The sequence below is a fragment of the Pleurodeles waltl genome, chromosome 9, assembly GCF_031143425.1.
Source record: "Pleurodeles waltl isolate 20211129_DDA chromosome 9, aPleWal1.hap1.20221129, whole genome shotgun sequence".
Lineage (NCBI taxonomy): Eukaryota > Metazoa > Chordata > Amphibia > Caudata > Salamandridae > Pleurodeles > Pleurodeles waltl.
Window position 1 is genome coordinate 1,088,694,286 of NC_090448.1, and position 18,780 is coordinate 1,088,713,065.

Genomic DNA, 18,780 nt, shown 5'->3' on the forward strand with positions numbered 1-18,780 from the left:
AGAGATTTTGTTACCCCTTGCTTGTTCAAATAATGCATTGCTGCAGTATTGTCCATTCTTATGAGAACTGCTGAGTGCTTTATTCTCGGGAGGAAGGCCTGCACGGCCAGGGAGGCTGCTCTCAACTCCAGGAAGTTGATGTGATATTTTGGGAAGGAGTTGCTCCACTTTCCACTGATCTGAAGTTCTTGTAGATACGCTCCCCACCCCTCTAGGGAAGCATCCGTGGACATGACTAACGGAGGGTGATGAGGCAGGAAAGGAAGACCAACTGTGATGTTTCCCTGGTCTTTCCACCAGTGGAGCGCTTGAACCATCCGAAGAGTTACTGTGATTACATTACTGAATGAGCCCTCTCTCTGTATCCACTAAAGAATTAGTTCCTCCTGCAGGGGACGCATTCTTAGTTGACAAAAGGGGACAAACTGTATGCAAGAGGACATCATCCCCAGAAGCGATTTGTAGGTGCGTACAGAAAGAGACGTTTTTCTTTGCACTCTGCTTGTTATGCAAAAGAGTCTCGCTTGCCTCTCCATTGAAGGGAAAGCTCTGTCCTTGATGGTGTCGATTTTTGCCCTTAAAAAGGTTGTCACTCTTTTTGGCAAAATGTTCGACTTGTTCTGATTCAGAGTGAGGCCCAGCTCGTCGAATAATGCTATGAAAGCGGTTGTTGAGTCGTGAGCTGCCTGAGACAACCACGCTTTTATTAGCCAATCGTCTATGTAGGGAAAGATTTGCAATTTTTTCTTTCTCAGGAAAGCCGCTACCAGAGCTTGGCACTTTGTAAAGATTCTGGGGGCGGACTTCAGACCAAATGGAAGAACCTTGATTTGGAAAAGGCTGCTGGCTACCGCTGAATGGAGATATCTTCTGTGGGCAGGTGAAATTGGAATATGAAAGTAAGCATCCAGTAGATCCAGAGAAGTCAAATAACCTCCATGATTTATGTGGGGAAGAATATCTTGCAATGTGACCATGCGAAGGGTTTGACGTTTGAGGTAATTGTTTAGGTCCCTGAGATCTAGAATGGGACGTCAAGATTCACAGTTTTTGCGCACCAGAAAGAAACAGGAGTAAAAACCTTTGCCTTTTTCTGAAGAAGGAACCGTCTCTATCGCTCCCTTCCTGAGCACGGTCACGACCTCCAGCTGGAGTTGTTTTAGATGCTTCTGAAAGAAGGTATGAGGAGGACGAAAAGGTGGGTGTTGAATGAACTCTAAAGTATGGCCAAATTTCACAATCTTTAAAACCCACCAATCTGATGTTATTTGTTCCCACTTCCGAAAGAAGTGTAATATCCTTCCTCCTATCTTCTGTATTTGTGGTAACGTTGTAGCTGGAGCCTGGAACATGTCATTGACGTCTGACTGCCTCTTTGCTCTGAAGCGGTTTACCCCTAGGAGGGGGTCTGGAATAGGACGCTTGAGGTGGTTGCCTGTGGGAGTATTGAGGTTGAAACTGCTGTGTAGCATAGGAGGGGTAACGAAAGCTCTGGAACCCCCTCGATATGTCGAGACTCCTCGACCTCTGGAGGTACGAAAGGGCATCCTCTTAAATTGAAGTGTTCCTAATGACCTTGCAGTGTCTGTGTCTGATTTGATGGCTTGTAGGGCCTCATCAACATGCTTGCCCAAAAGAGCCTCATCAAAAGGAAGGTCCAATACCTTATTCTGAACCTCTGGACGAAAATATGTTGCCCCAAGCCAGCCTTGATGCTGCAGCACTGCCCCAACAGCTAGCTGCCTAAAAGCTGTGGTTAATAGCAATTTATAGATATAGATATAGATCCATGGCGCAGTCTACCACCTCAGCCAAGGTGCGTTCTCCCTCCAAGAGGATTTTTTTCACCTCCACCTTAGAGTCTTCTGAAAGGTGGGCTAGATACGGGGCAATATCAACCCACAGCTGTCTGTCATACCTCCCCAGGATTGCCAATGGATGTGCTGCTCTTACTATCAGACTGGACATGGAAGAGAAAAGCTTCCCAATGTTATCCAGTCTTCTCCCTTCTTTGTCTGGAGGAGCTGAAATTGGCGTTGATGGATTTTTGGAACCCCTCTACGCTTCCTGGGTTATGACCGAGTCCGGCTTTGGTGACTAACTAGACATGCCGGGGCGTCCTCTGGGGCCTTATATCTTTTGTCCAATCTAGGCAAGACTGCCGTCACCGTAGCTGGATTTCTCATCACTTTGATGACCTCCTCCCAGATGTAGCCTACTCTCGGTATGGAGCAGACACTCTTCTGATAAGGCTCCTTGAAGTCATATAAAAAACAATCCATCTGCTTAGATGGCATGGGTATCGCAAATCTCTTGGCTGCTCTCTCAAACAGATTATGGAAACCCCCAATATCTCCTGGGGGAGAATCCACCAGAGTAGGAGAGGGAGATGAGGGTGTCAGCAATATATAGTTGTCCCAATCCGAGTTCACATCCTGCAACTCTCCTTCTTCTCTCTCTTCATCCAAAGAGCCAGTAACCAGCATGAAAGACCTTTGCGGGGTACTTCTGGACGATCTAGGAGATAACCTAGGTTGTGGCGCTAGAGTGGCAGGCATCGAGGGAGGAGGCACCGTTTGAATGTTCGATTGTGGCGCCGATGGAAACCTCCTTTTGTAATCTAATAACATAAACTGTAAATCAGAAATCAGGGAACTCAGGACACAGACCATGTCTTCTGGTACATATGGCTGCTGTTGTTGAGAAGAATAATAGTGTTGATAATATTCCTCTTTATCCTCTTGACACTTAACATGGAGTTGTGAAGGGCTACAGGCTGCCCCAAACAGCCCATCCTCATCAGAATCTTCCTCTAAAAGATGGATTAATGGTGTAACCTTACTTGGGGATGTAGCTCCTGGAGTGATATCTCCTCTTCCAGAAACAGACTGCGTTTCTCTCCTCATCGACGGGGTCTGTGACGGTACCGCAACGAGGTGGTCAACAAAGTTGTGTCCGATAACCCTACTGCTCCTGTCGAAGGTGTCGAGGATGGTATCGTAGTCGATGGTGTCATCGACGAAGCCATCGTTGGAATCATCATCGCCAACGTCTTGATCTTCAACGTCGACGGCCTAGATTTTGTTACCATCGTCGGGGATGTCATCTACGAGGAATAAATCACAATCGAGAGACTGGTTACCGTCGCCGATGCAGCAACTGTGTACATTCTCGTCGATGACGGTGTCGACGACGATGACTTCCTGGACGACGGTCTGTCTTCAGAAGCTGAAGAAGGCTTTCTGAACACCGTCAGAACCTTTGGTGGAGGCATAGAAGGCTCTGAGGAAGGTTTAGGTAGCTCCTTAGATGCTGAAGGCCGATGCCTGGACTTAGAGGAGGATCCTTTCTCCTGAAGTGAGGATGAGAGACTGCGGCCTTCACCAGACCCCTGTGAGGTCTTTTTGAATGTCTTTGAGGGTTGTTTTGAACCCTTATAAGAATGAGGTGATCTTTGCCTCTTTTGTGACTCCTTAGAAGACCATGAAGACTCCTCACTGTCAGAGTCTGAGATAGGTTTTTTTTCTTGATTTAAGTTTCTGGAGCCATATAAAAAATCTCCCCTCTCTATCCTTTAAAGTCTTTGCGGAAAAGGTACGACATACCTTACAGTCAGTAGAAGAATTTTCAGGTAGGAGGCAAAATATACAATCTGTATGAGGGTTCTTCTGAATGGAGCCTTTACTTCCCACAAGTGCTGCAGGCTCTAAAGGGACTTTTTCTCTCTCTGTCAGACATTATGCTGGTATAACAGTCTCCACAAAGTATGAGTGTAAGTCAGAAACACTCAATAAGCAAATAGAAATTCAGATATAGTGACTAAATCTTCTTCCACAAGAACAAACTGAGCAGAGCTCAGAGGAGACTCCCTGGCACGACGTGCAGTAGAAAATCTGAGGTACTGGAGCTTCTCTCAGGAGGGTTCTAGAGGGTGGGGCACTCTGATCGGCTAAAGCTCATGTTGGGCCTTTTTACATAAGGACTTGGATAGATCGCTAAAGTGTAGAGTTTTAATGTTATTGCTGTTGTGTCTTTTGGAACATTGTCTTTCCTAAGGTACCGGGGACTCCCATCTCGACGACGGGGAATGATTCAAGCATGTGAATCTATGAAAGTTCCAATACTGGAGTAAAGAATATTTTCTCCTTTTGAAAAATTAATGCATCTTAACCTCAAGCCTTGCACCAAAAAGGAATTTTAGGGCTGCATCAGTGTTCCAACATTAAGCAGCAGATTATGTCACAATGCTACAGAAGCTCCGCCAGCCAAAGCTAAGGCTCTTACAACCTTAAAGGATACATCAAACAGAAACTCTATGCGACTTTCCAGTCCTGCTAGTAACATGGATTAATCAGAACCTTTTTCAACAACCTGGAATCGCTTCCTAGAAATCTGAAATCAGTGACTGTGACATATAATCTCCATAAATTCCAGCTCTTAAAGCACTGTGACAGCTCAAATATATTTTTTCAATGCTTCTTCACCTTTTCTATCTGTTGTATGTTTAAGAATATATTCTTCTATCAAATAAGTTCTTTCCAACACACAAGCGACCACTGAACCATTGGAACAGAGTTGAGTAACTTGAATTCCATGTCCTCTAAAGGATAAAGTCAGGAAATGAAGCTTGCCATATTTATCCTGTCTGAATCTTTCTGGTCCCTGAGGATAACGTAGGGTACATGAAGCTGTATCAGGAGTCCCAACATCAAAAGTCATAGGAACTGAGGGAGCAGTCTCTTCAAAAATATGTGTAATGCAATGTCCTGGAAAATCCACATTGTTTTCTTACAATGAAAATAATTTCTAGTATAAAGATGCTTGGAGATATATTTTCCTTTCATGAGGTACTGTTTCATCACGATCGCTGGATCCAAGCCACATACCCAACCTCCTTAGGAACTTTCTTGGAGGGAGTATCACAATGCTTTTTTGACTAAGAAATCAGGGTCTCTAGAACAATTCTTCTAATCTTATCCTCATCATCACTCCCACTGCCACACCAGGATCTTTTAGGAAAAACAGACCTCGAAGGGTCATTTGAGGGAGAGAAATGCCTATTATTGAGAATATGCTCGCCCATTCTTCAGGAATATAGCAGTACTAGATCACATAGATTATAGGAATATTTGGCACAGCAACATACCAACAACAAGCAAATTGGCAAAACCAGCATATACAGTGGTGAACTACCTTATCTGCCTGCAAGATACCTGTTAAATTGATGGAGCAAACTCCCACACTCTCTTGCTAATCCCGACCCAAAATGGAAGGTCATGCATGAGCAGATCTGACATGAGCAGATCTGACACCAATCGCTGCACCTGCGCTAACCAGGGCTGTCAGGGGCCCTGTGGTTTTGTTACAAAATGTATCAAAATAATAAGTAGTTTGCTTTGTATTTTTATAGGGAAGCTAATGTAACAATGCCACCAGATTTCCTCAAATACTGGGCCCACAAAATTGTTGATTGGGCACACCAGAAACTTCTGAAAAGTCAGGCACTGATGTGTAACACCTCACTTAAACTGATACCATGAGGAACACCTCACGACACACGCTTAAAGCTTACAAGCCCAAAACAAGACAACTTAACTTTAATAATCTGCTCGGTCAAGGCCAGTGATAAATTCAGAAATGATCTTGCAGCTGCCACCTGCAAGGCACCACTGTCTCCTCTGAAGCCCAGAAGGGAAGGAGCACTGAGTGGTGAAGATTGTTGTTTAGGCCCATTGGAGATCTCTACTCCTAAGTCCTCATCTAGGTCCAAGACAGGAAACAAATAGGAGGCTGCTGGGAATGCAGCCTAATTAAGGAGACCAGCTAATGTGGGAGTGGCTTGTATTTCTAACATTTACTTGAGTTTCCCTTTCTCTGGAGGAGGGATTCACCGCATAAATAATGGCTGGGACAAGTAAGGGACATAGAGGCAATGAAACATTCATACTACAAAAATAATTGTTACAGTTTAAAATGTGTTTTTACACCAAAAATGGTGCGGTGTGGTATATGTAAAATTTTACCTGCCAAAGAGTACAGGAGAGAGAGGCTGTGAGGAACGAAGCAAAAGCAATTAATGGCATTAAAAAAACTCCAAAGCAGAACAGAGCAGCAAGCAGAGAACAATAAAAAAACATACAGAAAACTAAATTTGTGGGAGAGGAAGTAAGATGAAATATAGGGTATTCAAGAAGAGGCCCCGGTTTAAAAAAATAGGTGAGCACAGAACAGCGATCCCCAAGAAAATAAAAGGAACAATCGAACATACAATTTTCAACCTTATCACCTACAATGTAAGCCATTTCTACCTATTTACTGTGCCTTTTCGCATAGATTTGAGCCCTCACCTCCAAACCCTCATGCTGGCTCAGGAGTGTCCGAACACCGGGGAGATCATATCCATAGTCGTCTGTGTCAGCCACAGCTTCCTTTTCTTGCATCCAGCTCCTCAACTCATCCACATCGTGATCAAACTGGTGAATATTGTGAGCGGCTTCTAGGTTCTGAGAGAAACAGATTCAAGGTTGAATTTGAAGCTTTTTCTGATCTCTACATAGAGCATGATACATTTAGAAAGCTTTTCTGAGGACAAAAACACATAAGCACCACAGAGAGTTCAAATATTTTGCACAAACAAACAGGCCTCGGCTACCAACAGAAAAAGAGATAAGATGCATGGAAAACCCCATCACAGGGAGTGAATGATGTTTCCTATTGTTTTTCAAAAGGGTCACAATTCTTGTAGAGAAAGGCAGGAATTGAGGGTTTAAAATTATTAGTCATTGTTTTCACCACTCCAATATTGATCATCAAAAAGTGTTCTTTTGCAGATCAACCTATACCTCACGTGGCCTAATAAAGCTGAAACAGGTCGGGGGTTACTTATGGTTACTGCTAGAGGAGGCCTTGCTAGGTAATGTGGAATGATCTCTTCTCATGAGGACAAGGGTCAAGTAATGATTTGCACAAAACAGGCCTTTGTCTACAGTACTACAACTGGGGAAACATTATGGGTGATTGCCAGTGGTTAGACTATTTGCAAGCATTCCACTCATCACCTTTTGAGTGCTCATACGCAACTAGACATTTGTTTGCATCAGGATATGTGTTGTCCTGATTTAAAAAATATATTTTCAAGATATATTATTATGAAGAAAAGAGTATTCTTAATCTTTGACGCAGAGCGTAATAATATGTCCCTCAATCGCCATACTAATATTATGTGCACTACGTAAAATACTGCCATGCTCAAAAGTGCTCCTTGTATCCTACACTACATAAACAATTGAGGAGCCATTAGAAGCTTTCTTTGAGTGTAACATAACTTGAAATAATTACTTTTTTACGTATACCTTTAGTCAGAAACTGACACGTTTTTAAACAATGAGACAGAACATTAAAATGCATCATATAAGTGTGGATACCCCAAAATAGGTCAACACTAACTTCACAAAACCACTTGGCTAAAATATGTAGTACCTATTAGTGAAAAAAACTGCAACAATTGTGGGTTTTAAGGTTGCAAAGGAAAAATGATTTAATCAAATAATTTAATTCAAGCTAAGTGACCTTGGCCCCCTGATAAAGATTTGAGTTGTTAACAACTGTGAATTTAGTCAATTTGTAGGCGTCCTCAATACCCCAGTAAGGGCTACAAGTATCCATAAAGACAACCTTACTCATCTTCTTCTCAAATCTTTAAATTGGAGCTGTACTAAAATAATGGACAGTAACATCTAAAATGTGGAGCAAACACTGTAAGTGTGCCATGGGCAAGCCTTTACGAGCATTCTCGACTACAGGTTAAAGAATGTTCAGCAAACATTGTGAAAAATATGCTAAGTGTGAGTGAACAGGTGGCAAACCTGAAGGGTTCCTGATTAGATTATCATTATCAAGGTTTCTAAGAGATGGTTTGCCAGGCTCAGTGATACTGAGCAATCACTATTGTTTCTCAAGCAAGACTTACACAAGTGTTGCCTTTCAGCAAAACTTGGTCAATGTGAGCATCAAACAGAGATAGATGATTTGAGATGGGGGGTAGAAAACCTTAACAGAGAAAAATCTGCTGGCGTTATGCTATCCATGCAAACTTGGCCAGTGTTCTCACCTTCAGATGTAATACTTCCTCCAAAACATAGATTATTCTTTACCTGCCAACTCTAAATAAGTCTGTTAGTGTTGTCTCCAGTGATTCGGTTGCCTTTTTTGGTACAGGAAGTCATAAAATCAAATGGCTTTTTTTAATTAGTCTTCCATGCTTAAAAAGTTGGGTATGAATAATAGTTCTCAGTAGCTATCGGAGGCATGCATCAAAAGCCTTCTGCCTTTTGTTTTTCAATTAAAAATGGAAGGTAGAACGCAAGAGAAGTATTCGAATTCGCAAGAATCCCAACCAGGGCACAAAGAATGCAGAATTAACTTTAAAAAAAAGACATGTTGTCTCAGTCAGTACAAAAATAAGTTACTTACCTGTAACTGAATTCTCCAGTATGGGTATCTTTCATAGATTCACATGCTTGAATCATTCCCCGCCGTCAAAGTGGGAGTCCCACTGTAACTTAATAAAGCAATATATATATATATATATATATATATATATATATATATATATATATATATATCACTATCATAGGCTATAATGGCAAAGAAAAGGTCAGTTTAACTGCCTATCCATGTCCTTTTTCAAAAAAGGACCAAACTTGAACTATAACCAATCAGGCGACAGCACCCTCTAGAACACTCCCAACAGAGGCTGAGTCCCTCAGATTTTCAAGCCCAAGTGGGAATAGATAATCCAGAGTTATAAGGGGAGCCTCTATGGGGAGTAGGGTGATTCACATGTGAATCTATGAAAGATACCAATACTGGAGAACTGCAGTTACAGGTAAGTACCTTATTTTCTTCCCCAGTATTGGATCTTTCATAGATTCACATGCTTGAATCAGAATAGCAAGCAGTTACTGTACTTGTATATCTTATAGTATTAGCGCAAATAGTGGGGGTTATATATATACATAAACACATGGAACCAAAAGAGACTCCCCTTAATGATTAATGAAGTAAGTGGTATAGTAAAATCAATCCAACCGCTGCATGACTGCGCTGTGTCGATTCCAGGTAATAAGGTTGCATGAATAATATGCATACTTTTCCAAGTTGCATCACTACATATCTTCTCCAGAGGTACTTACGCAAATTAGTTGAAGTGGAACTGCCCCAGTTGAATGCACCCTACTTTTCTCTGTGAGGGGATTGCTTGTCTTTGAGTAGCAGAACTGGATTGTAGCTGAAATTCATTCAGCGATGGTTGCCATTGTGATGGAGCACCCTTACGAGTGTGATTATCTGAGTCCAACAGTTGGTCAGTTCACATGAGTCGTTTAGTGTGATGTAAATGGACATTTTAGATATCACTTGATACCTAGAGTAGACCTCTCAGCTGGTGATGTTGAATTCGGGAGAAAGGTCAGAAATATTATAGGGTATTGAGACAAAATCTGAAAGAACCATGGGAAAAACTCTGTGGATTGGTTCAGAGAAGTACAAAATTGACTGTGAGTCGCAAGAAGGCTCTTGAGTTGAGAAAGCCTGCATCTCCTTTACCCTACTTTTTGGGATGAGCGCTAGTAACAAGACGACCTTCCATGCTAGAAATATGAGGTGTGCTCTGAGAATGGGTTTGAATTAACTCTTCATGAGTTGAAAAGTATGTTCAGGTGCCAGTCCGAGGACGCAGCCCTTTCTGTAGGAAAACACTGAATACATTTTTTATGAACTGTTTGATGATTCTGCAAGAGTAGAAAGAAAAAATTAGATGAACAGCTATATCTTGATACTGCTGTAAGACGTACCTTAACGGACACATGTACCAACTGTGACTGAGCTAGTGAGAGGAGACAGGATAGTTATTTGCCAGATTATGCTAGTAGAAGATGTAGGTTTGATTTTCTGGTGCCACAGGCAGAAATGTTTCCATTAGCGTTTACATGTCCTTATCGTGGCCTCCTCCTTGACTTGGAGAGAATACAACTGCAGTCCTGAGGAATAGTGAGATCTTTGGATTGATGGAATTTAGGGGCTGTTCTCCTAAGAGGAGATAAGTCAGGTCAGGATGAAGGGCCTGGCCTTAGTTTATCATCAAAGGTTTACAGAATGTTGGTAGGTGAATGTGGTTGTATTCTGATAGGAGAAGCTCAGTGAACCAATGCTGTGCTAGCCACCTGGGGGCTACCAGGACAAGAGAACACTGCTTTGCTTCCTCTTGGTGAGAATCTTTGATATTAAAGGTATTGGGGAAAAAGGTAGGTATAGATCCTGGATTATCTGTGGAAAGGCATTCCACCAAGATCCCAGATGTGGATGCCAACTTGCATCGAACTGGCCTTTGCAAGTTTCGTTTGTTGCAAAGGGATGTAGTGCCGGTTTGCCGCGAACGAGAAGATCATACTTAGAGACGAATTATCAAAGTCTCCTTCTTGAAGGCAGTTTCCAGTTTTGTCTAGCATGTCTGCTGTGAGATTTCTAGTCCAGGGGATACCTTCAGGCCGAAGAATTACCCTGGCTCCAAATTTCCTGGTCTTGCTTGGACAGCGCCAAAGATCTTGTGCCGCTTCCTTTACTCACGTATTGCATGCTGGTGGTATTGCCCTTGCGAACTAACAGCGAAGACTCTGCTACATTGGCAGGAAAATTTGGAGACCAAACAGATGGCTTTGAGATCTAGGTGAGTGATATGTATGCTCTTTTGGAGCAGAGACCACTTTCCTCGAACTAGAGGTTCTGTAGATGACTACCCCAGCTTTCCAGGGAAGTAATTGTAGTCTGAGACTACCAGACTACAGTTTCCATCATACCTATGTGAAAATTCAACAGGCCCTGAAATTATTTGTTTGGATTGAATCTATTGTTTTTGTAGCTGCTTCTGTAAGACATTCATTTTCATGCATACAAGAGGGATCATACTGATCACTGAGGACCTGAAGCCCAAAAGCTAACTGAACAGAAAGTATCTTCTTTGATGGAGGAGTTGATTATCTCTGATAATTCACAAGGAGAGAGCCTGTGAAACAACTTTAGGCAAGCCTCTGTGGCTTTGGACGCTTGAAATGCCATTAGTGCTTTTCTCAACGAGTTGTCAAAGTTGGAGAAACCCTTCCTGAAAAAGCTGATCTGAAGCCAAATGGAATAACTCTGATGAGTGTGAATGCAAAAATATATAAATTGTGTGCTGAAGGAGACCACATAAAAGGATTGTTTCTGGAAATACTTGTTAATTTCTGGAGGTGTATGATGGATAGACACTCCTCTGTTTTCTGGTTTATGAGGCAAAACCAAGAATAGAAGCCTGATCCTTGCTGAAAATGTGGGCCTTTCTCTAGAGAACCTTTGGTCAGCGTAGCTAGGATTTCCTTCCGAAGGAGATGGCGGAATCTGGGTGAACTGCAACATATATCTATATATGTGATGAGATCCAGGGCTTATTTGTCCAATGCTATTTTCTGCCATAGATGACAACATTTTTGGATCTGTTTTTCCCACTGCATGGTGTAATCAGCACCAGAACGTTGTCACTGTAGGTAAGCTAGCCTAAGGGCTACTGAGAGGGTAGCTATGTCAGATACTTATCAATGGATAAGTGTCTTTTTTGGGTCCCTCTAAAGATTTTTTCATTGAACATTGCAATGCCCCAAAAGATCATGCCATGTCAAGAGTCAGCCTTGACTGCAAGGAGTCGTCAAGGTGCTTGGCAAACAGAGCGTCAGCATGGTACTATAAAAATATTAGATATATTTGTACCTCAAATTATAAATTTAGTGGCCTTGATCCATAATATCCAAGGACCACTGACCCTGCCACTTATTGGAATCCTATTGAAGCTTTATCTATAGCACAATCTATAGTGACATATTATGACATCTCACCTCACTACAGCAGCATTGTTTTTTCATTTACTGGCAAACATTTTATTTATGTGGCCATGTCTGACCACATCTGGTGACTATACCTGCCCCGTATTGCCAGTGAATTGGCAGCCCATACAGTAGTCTGGATCTAGATGAGAACGTGTCCTTGCTGGTTAGGTGGAATTATGAATGACAGGGTTTTCCATGATTGTAATTCCTCCTGGATATATGAGCAATTGAAATAGGTTTTACAGCTTTCCTATTTAAAATCATAAAGAAAAAACAAACTAATTTCTTGTTTGCTATAGGAAGGTGGAAGGGTTCGCTCGCTCACTCTGAAGGGTATGGAAACCACCAAAATAAACCTGGTGAGGAATCCACCAGTTGCTGGTGTAAGATGCTCTGAAGCTCTAGTATTAGAGATACATAGACCTAACCCCATGCTCCGCAGTTGGAGGCGGAGTGGTGTAATTGCTCCATATACTGCCCTCAACATATTGACTATTGAAGACATGCCCATATTGGTACCTTAATGCTTGACACTAAATTATACTGGATTATGTGTTTTCGTCTTAATTTGTATTGTGATGACGTTCGACGAGGCAGATGTAAACGACTAGGCTGATGTAGACAATGTTTGTTGTTGGCGAGGCCTTCACCACAGACAAGGCCGTCATAGAGGATGCAGTCATAGACAAGGCCTTTGTCAACAAAGCATACAGAAACGAGGCCATCATAGATGTAGTTCCGTAGACTATGTTATTGAAGGCAAGGCCATTGTAGTAGACAACCATCAGAAGAGGCTATTGCAGACGAATATCGTCAATGAGACTGTCACAGGTGACTATCATAGAAGAGGCTGTCGTATATGACCGTCGCAGACGATCATCCTAGATGAGGCTATCAAAGATAACAATCACATATGAGGCTGTCATAGACGAGCATCATAAATAAGGTCTCCATAGATGACCGTCGTAGATGATACTGCCATCACATGCGAGGCTGACGAGGATGGCCATCGTAGATGAGGCTGTAGTAGACAACCATCATAGATGAGGATGTAATAGACAACCACTGTAGATGAGGCTGTCGTGATGAGCATCGTAGATGATGCTATCGTCGATGACCATCTTAGAGGAGGCCGTAGCAGACGACCATAGAAGATGAGGCCGTCGCAGACGACCTTCATAGGCGAGGCCATCGTAGACAACCATCATAGGTGAGGTCTTCGTCGACGAGCACTGTAGATGACTGTCGTAGACGAGCACCGTAGATTACTGTTGTCAACGAGCACTGTAGATGACCGTCGTCGACGACCACTGTAGATGACCGTCATCGACGACCATTGTAGATGACCGTCGTCGACGACCACTGTAGATGACTGCCGCTGTAGATGACCGTCGTAGACAACCACTGTAGATGACCAACATAGACGACCACTGTAGATGAGGCTGTCGTGGATGACTGTCGTAGATTAGCATAATAGATGATGCTGTTGTAGATGAGCATCGTAGATGGTGCTATCAGAGATAAGAAACATTGATGATGCTGTCGTAGATGACCATCTTAGATGAGGGCGTCGCAGACAACCATTGTAGATGAGGGCGTTGCAGAAGACCATCGTAGGTGAGGCCGTCATAGACGACCATCATAGATGAGGCCTTAGTCAACGAGGGCTGTAGATGACTGTCGTCGACGAGCACTGTAGATGACCGTCGTGGACGAGCACTGTAGACGACCATCATCGATAAGCACTGTAGACGACCGTCGTCGACGAACACTGTAGGTGACCATCGTCGACGGCCACTGTAGATGACGTCGACCACTGTAGATGACTGTCATCAACGACCACTGTAGATGACAGTCGTAGAGAACCACTGTAGATGACCGTTGTAGATGACCACCACTATAGATGACCATCATAGACGACCAGAGTAGATGACCGTCGTAGACGACCACTGTAGATGACTGTCGTGGACGACCACTGTAGATGACTGTCGTAGATGACCGTCATAGATGAGGCTGTAGTAGGTGACCATCTTTGTTGATCATAGACCACTGTAGATGACTGTCGTAGATGATCATTGTAGATGAGCAACGTAGACGAACACTGTAGATAACCTTCGTAGACGACCATCATAGATCAGGCCGTCATAGATGACCATTGTAGATGAGGCCATTCCTAGATGAGCCCATCATAGTCGAGGCCCCTCGATGACGAGGCCCTTCATAGACTAGGCCATCATAGAAGAGTTAATAATAGTCGACATGGTCATCATGCTCTGTTAATGATGATTTTACAGGCAGTTTTCAGATGCCTCATTGTAAGGTTATTAGGGTCTCTCTGATGTATTGTCAGAGTTGGAGAGGGAGTTGAGGGTCTATTTCAATTTTTTTTTAATCTGTGAGAAGTGCCTTATGAAGTCTAATGGTAAGTCTTTTTATGGCTTTTCTGCACACCTTCTGGGAAGCCTGGCACAACGTCTCCCTCTGACCTCTCCTGTGAGGTGAAGGAATCCTCACTGTTCTCATTGACAGATTAAAAATGTTGTAATCCCAATAATAGCCTCATCTCTCAGAACGTAAGGGTTTTTAAGGAAAATGTTAGACATATTTATGTAGTCTTTCACCTTGTTTTCTGCTACTCTGACATATTAGCGCCAGGGTTAGAGAAATGAAACAGGAAATATAATCTTGGATGATCCGATAAGAAGTAAAAGCTGAAGGACTGAGCAGAACTCATGGAGACTCCCTTCACACGACGTGTCGTAGAAAATTTGAGGGACTCAGCCTCTGTTGGGAGTGTTCTAGAGGGTGCTGTTGTCTGATTGATTATAGTTCAAGTTTGGTCCTTTTTTGAAAAAGGACATGGATAGGCTATTAAACTGAGCTTTTCATTGACATTATCACCTATGCTAGTGATATATATACTGCTTTATTAAGTTACTATGGGACTCCCACTTCGACGACGGGGAAGGATTCAAGCAAGTGAATCTATGAAAGATCCAATACTGGAGAATCTGAGGCATCAAAACTAGATGCCACATTTTGAACACACATTAATCTAATGAATAACTTTCTGATTTTAATGATGATGCTTCGCTTTTAACCCCACAGTAGGCACGGAAAGACTTAGTAGGTGAAGCAGCCCTGATAAGGAGCAACAGATAATCAAATACTTGCACAAGGAGAGACAAACTTTATCTCAAATAACATCATGTTGCTGGAAGGCAAACAGGGCAACCAGTAATCCACATGCACAATAAAAGGAACAGATCCAGTAGGGGAGAGCCTTTGATGCAGGCCTTTCCATGGATTTACAAGTCCTTGCTCTATTGGAACAACAGATATTATAAACAGTTTGAGATTGTCTCTGATTGGGAAAGGGTGGCACCTGATTACAATGGATACATCCACGGGCAGCCTTAGGGACCCCAAACAGATGAATATCACTGAGCCTCCTTTCTGCCATCATGGCATAATGCTGTACGAGATAAAGGATCTACTGAAAGGCAGGTCTTGGAAGGGCATGACAAAATCATAGTGATAGGCTCAGTGGTTACTAACAAGTACTACTGAGTTTCTACAATAAAGGTTGTTGATAATCTGGAAAGCAGAATGCTGCTTGAACCTGAAGAAGACCAGAAGACATTGTTGAAGATGTATGGTTGTCACAGAAAACGACAGAGAGAAATCCTGCCTTCACCCTGATTATGCAGTGCTGGTTGTTTCTGAAGCATAGGACAAACCTTATATTTTGTAGATAACAGCATCAACCAATAGATGTAATGTGGACTAAACAAGTCCTCATGCACACGCATACGACCAAAAATACAGATATACATTTCTTTCCATTTTTGGAGCTCTGCACCATCTCCATTGCGCTGTACTGTTACAACGGGTCACATATGGGAGGCTTCACACCTACTCCATAACCTCAGCAGAACAAAAGGGATTAAATTATCGGATCCCTCACTGGGGCACTTGTGGATGGTGTGCCCAAACAAAGAAAGCAAAAAGCGGAAAAAAAGAGCAAAAAGTGGAAAAATATGGTAAAGAGACAATAAGGAAAACCACAGGCCAAAAAATTGCAGAAAATAGCCAAAGATAGCACCATTACTAGCTCACAGTGCCCGTATTATAGAGAAGAAAACAATTGACTTTTCTCAACTAGGAGGCCAACCCTCTCAAGACTGTGGGTTCCTGTTTTTTACCCCGGTGAGGCTATCTGGCCCTTTCCTAGTATTTAACTTTTCCAGATAAACCTTTCTGCATCCTTTTTGGAATAAATATCAATAAATTATAAAAAAGTAAGAGACATTTAATACTACAGGTTAAGCCGAGGCAAACAAAAAAGATCTCAAAGAGAAGAAGCAAAAGGATAATAAAGAGCACAAATTGACGCTCAAAGGGACAAAACAGGATCCATCCACTATGGATTCACCCACTAAGAATAAGCAAGAAGCCAAGAACAACTCAAACATGGAATTAATCTTGCAAATGGCTACCCGCTCCTCAGGACTTAACACAAAGTACCAAGCCAAGATGGACCTAATGTAAGCAGAAATGTCAGGACTGAGAAACAACTTTAAATGCCTCTCCTCTAGGGTAGGAGAAGCAGAATCAATAATAATTAAGAGTGTAAGGTGATAACACAAAACCTAAGACTATCTCACCAAATAAAATCACCATATTATCAAGAGAAGGAATAGTTTTTTATCTCAGAGGAATTGCCATTGAAATTATAAGCACTGAGTAGATCCCAGCATGTGGGTGGAACTATTTAGTGTGTATGGTTATCAATGGGGTCCCCCTGAGAGAGAAGAAATGGTTTCTTACCCGTAATCCTAGTTCTCGCTCAGGGAAATCTCCACTGAAATCATAAGCATTGAATATTCCCCCCAGGCGGGGGGGATCTACTCAGTGCTTATGATTTCAATGGAGATTCCTCAGAAACAGAACCAACGGACCTTGAAGCAGAAACAATAGGGGGAATCTGAGAATATCTGGCCTTCCCTGAACATGCAGTGAAAAATGTGCATTTCTGTGTCTCTTTCCTCGAGCAATGGATACTGCAGACTTTGGGAACTACTTTTGACAGAGCCTATGAAATAGAAAGAGTGCATATAATTCCCACTAGGCTCATTCCATTGTCCAGAACACTAAGACTGATGAGTATCCGACCTCTAAGATACCAACACTCAGAAAATATCATCAAACATAAGCAAAAAGTTAGAATCTGAAACAGTACACAGATAGGAATCTTATCCTGCCAAAGAGACTGTGTCCAGAAGGAAAGGCTTCCTTGCCCTTAGAAACCACCTCAAAATACTGAACATCTCATTCTCTTTTGTTGCCTTAGACAAACGGACTCTTCCACAAAACCGTATTCTTTGAGGAACCTACATTAAATTCTATTCATTCTGGATACATGGTTGTTGGTACAATGGTAGTACAATACTGAGGATGGCTGATCTACCCTAGGCTAACCATATCTTTACTAATCCCGCCATATTTTGAAAACCACTGGTAAACATTTTTTATCCAGCAAATATAATGTATCACACTATATTCACTATTACCTTTTTGTTGCATATATTACTCTGCAATACTCTCTTACCTAAGCGTCAATGCCTCTTGTTGTTACGCCAATTCACTAGACGTGTATCAATCTCATAACAACCCCCTAGCTGTAACATGCATTCTTACATAGATGTTAGTCTATGTAGAACTGCATTGACACATTAGATATAAAGCTACAGTTATACTGTTTTATTATTGATGGGATACAGTTTGACTATTCAAGACTTACCTGCTATTCAAGGTTCTCCTGCAGTTAGTTGCACTGCATGCTTGCAATTAATGTATGTATACACAAACACAGAAAATCCAAGTAGGGCTACCCAGATTACGCTGCACAATAATTTTACATACAACCTACCTATAGACTAACACATACAAGCAATGTTTCATGTTATGCACAAATGTTCCACTATGCATGTTTGTTCTCTTTGTTTTGGGGGTGGGCAATCATCTGGGAGGACTAGAGGCTCCCACAGCTCCTTGATACCATATCTGATTCCGGAAAGAATGTGTATTTCCTCACTCTGCTCTTGCTTTTCCTCTTTATATGCGTGGCCACATTACCGATTTACAAGCTTTTGCCCAACTGTCTCGTACCTCATACCCTTCACATTGGGGTTGTGACACAGACTACCACCAAAACCCAAGCAATAAGATATTAGGTAGATCATCACCATCAAAATTATGTTGCTGAATACTAAGGAGATGAATTATCCAATTAAGAGAAAGAAGCTTATTGAATATTGCTGGAAGCTGAAAACTGACATTCTTCCCTTACAGGAAGTAAGACTGGGTTACACAACTTCACAAAATATATGTTAGGACATTGGCAATCTGACCTTAGATATCCACCAGATTACAAAAATAGGAATGGGGTGCGTACCTTTTTCTCTAAAAAGGTGGGTTTTAAAATAATCAGGAACATATTTGACAGGGAAGGTAGATGGTTGATTAACAAGACAATTAAGGATGTTTTTGACCTCTATAAGGTGAAGGTAAATGCCTCTACTGCTGATGATCCTCAATTCTGGTGAAAGCTAAACAGGAGAATAAATGTTTTTCCTACCAACACAAATTTTGTGTTAGGAAGTGACTTCAATTTACCGCTGGATATTGTCTGCAATAGGCTGTTAAACCTTTGGATATTTGGAGACTACATAATCCGACTGGTAGTGAATTCACCTTTTACTCCCACCAGATCTGACTACATCTTAGTGAATTATATCTAGACACCATCCTGCTCTAACCCTAAAATGTAACCGACACTGATATCAGACCATGCCTATGTCTC

General features: G+C 42.1%; 1 protein-coding gene across 1 annotated transcript in view; it reads right to left on the reverse strand.

Moving 5' to 3' along the window:
- SPTBN5 (spectrin beta, non-erythrocytic 5) overlaps positions 1-18,780 on the reverse strand; it is a 1,780,873-nt gene that overhangs the window by 151,317 nt on the left and 1,610,776 nt on the right. Inside the window, exon 59 of the mRNA XM_069208774.1 lies at positions 6,348-6,503. Within this exon, the coding sequence (XP_069064875.1) occupies positions 6,348-6,503 (156 nt within the window). The remainder of the gene's footprint in view (positions 1-6,347; positions 6,504-18,780) is intronic.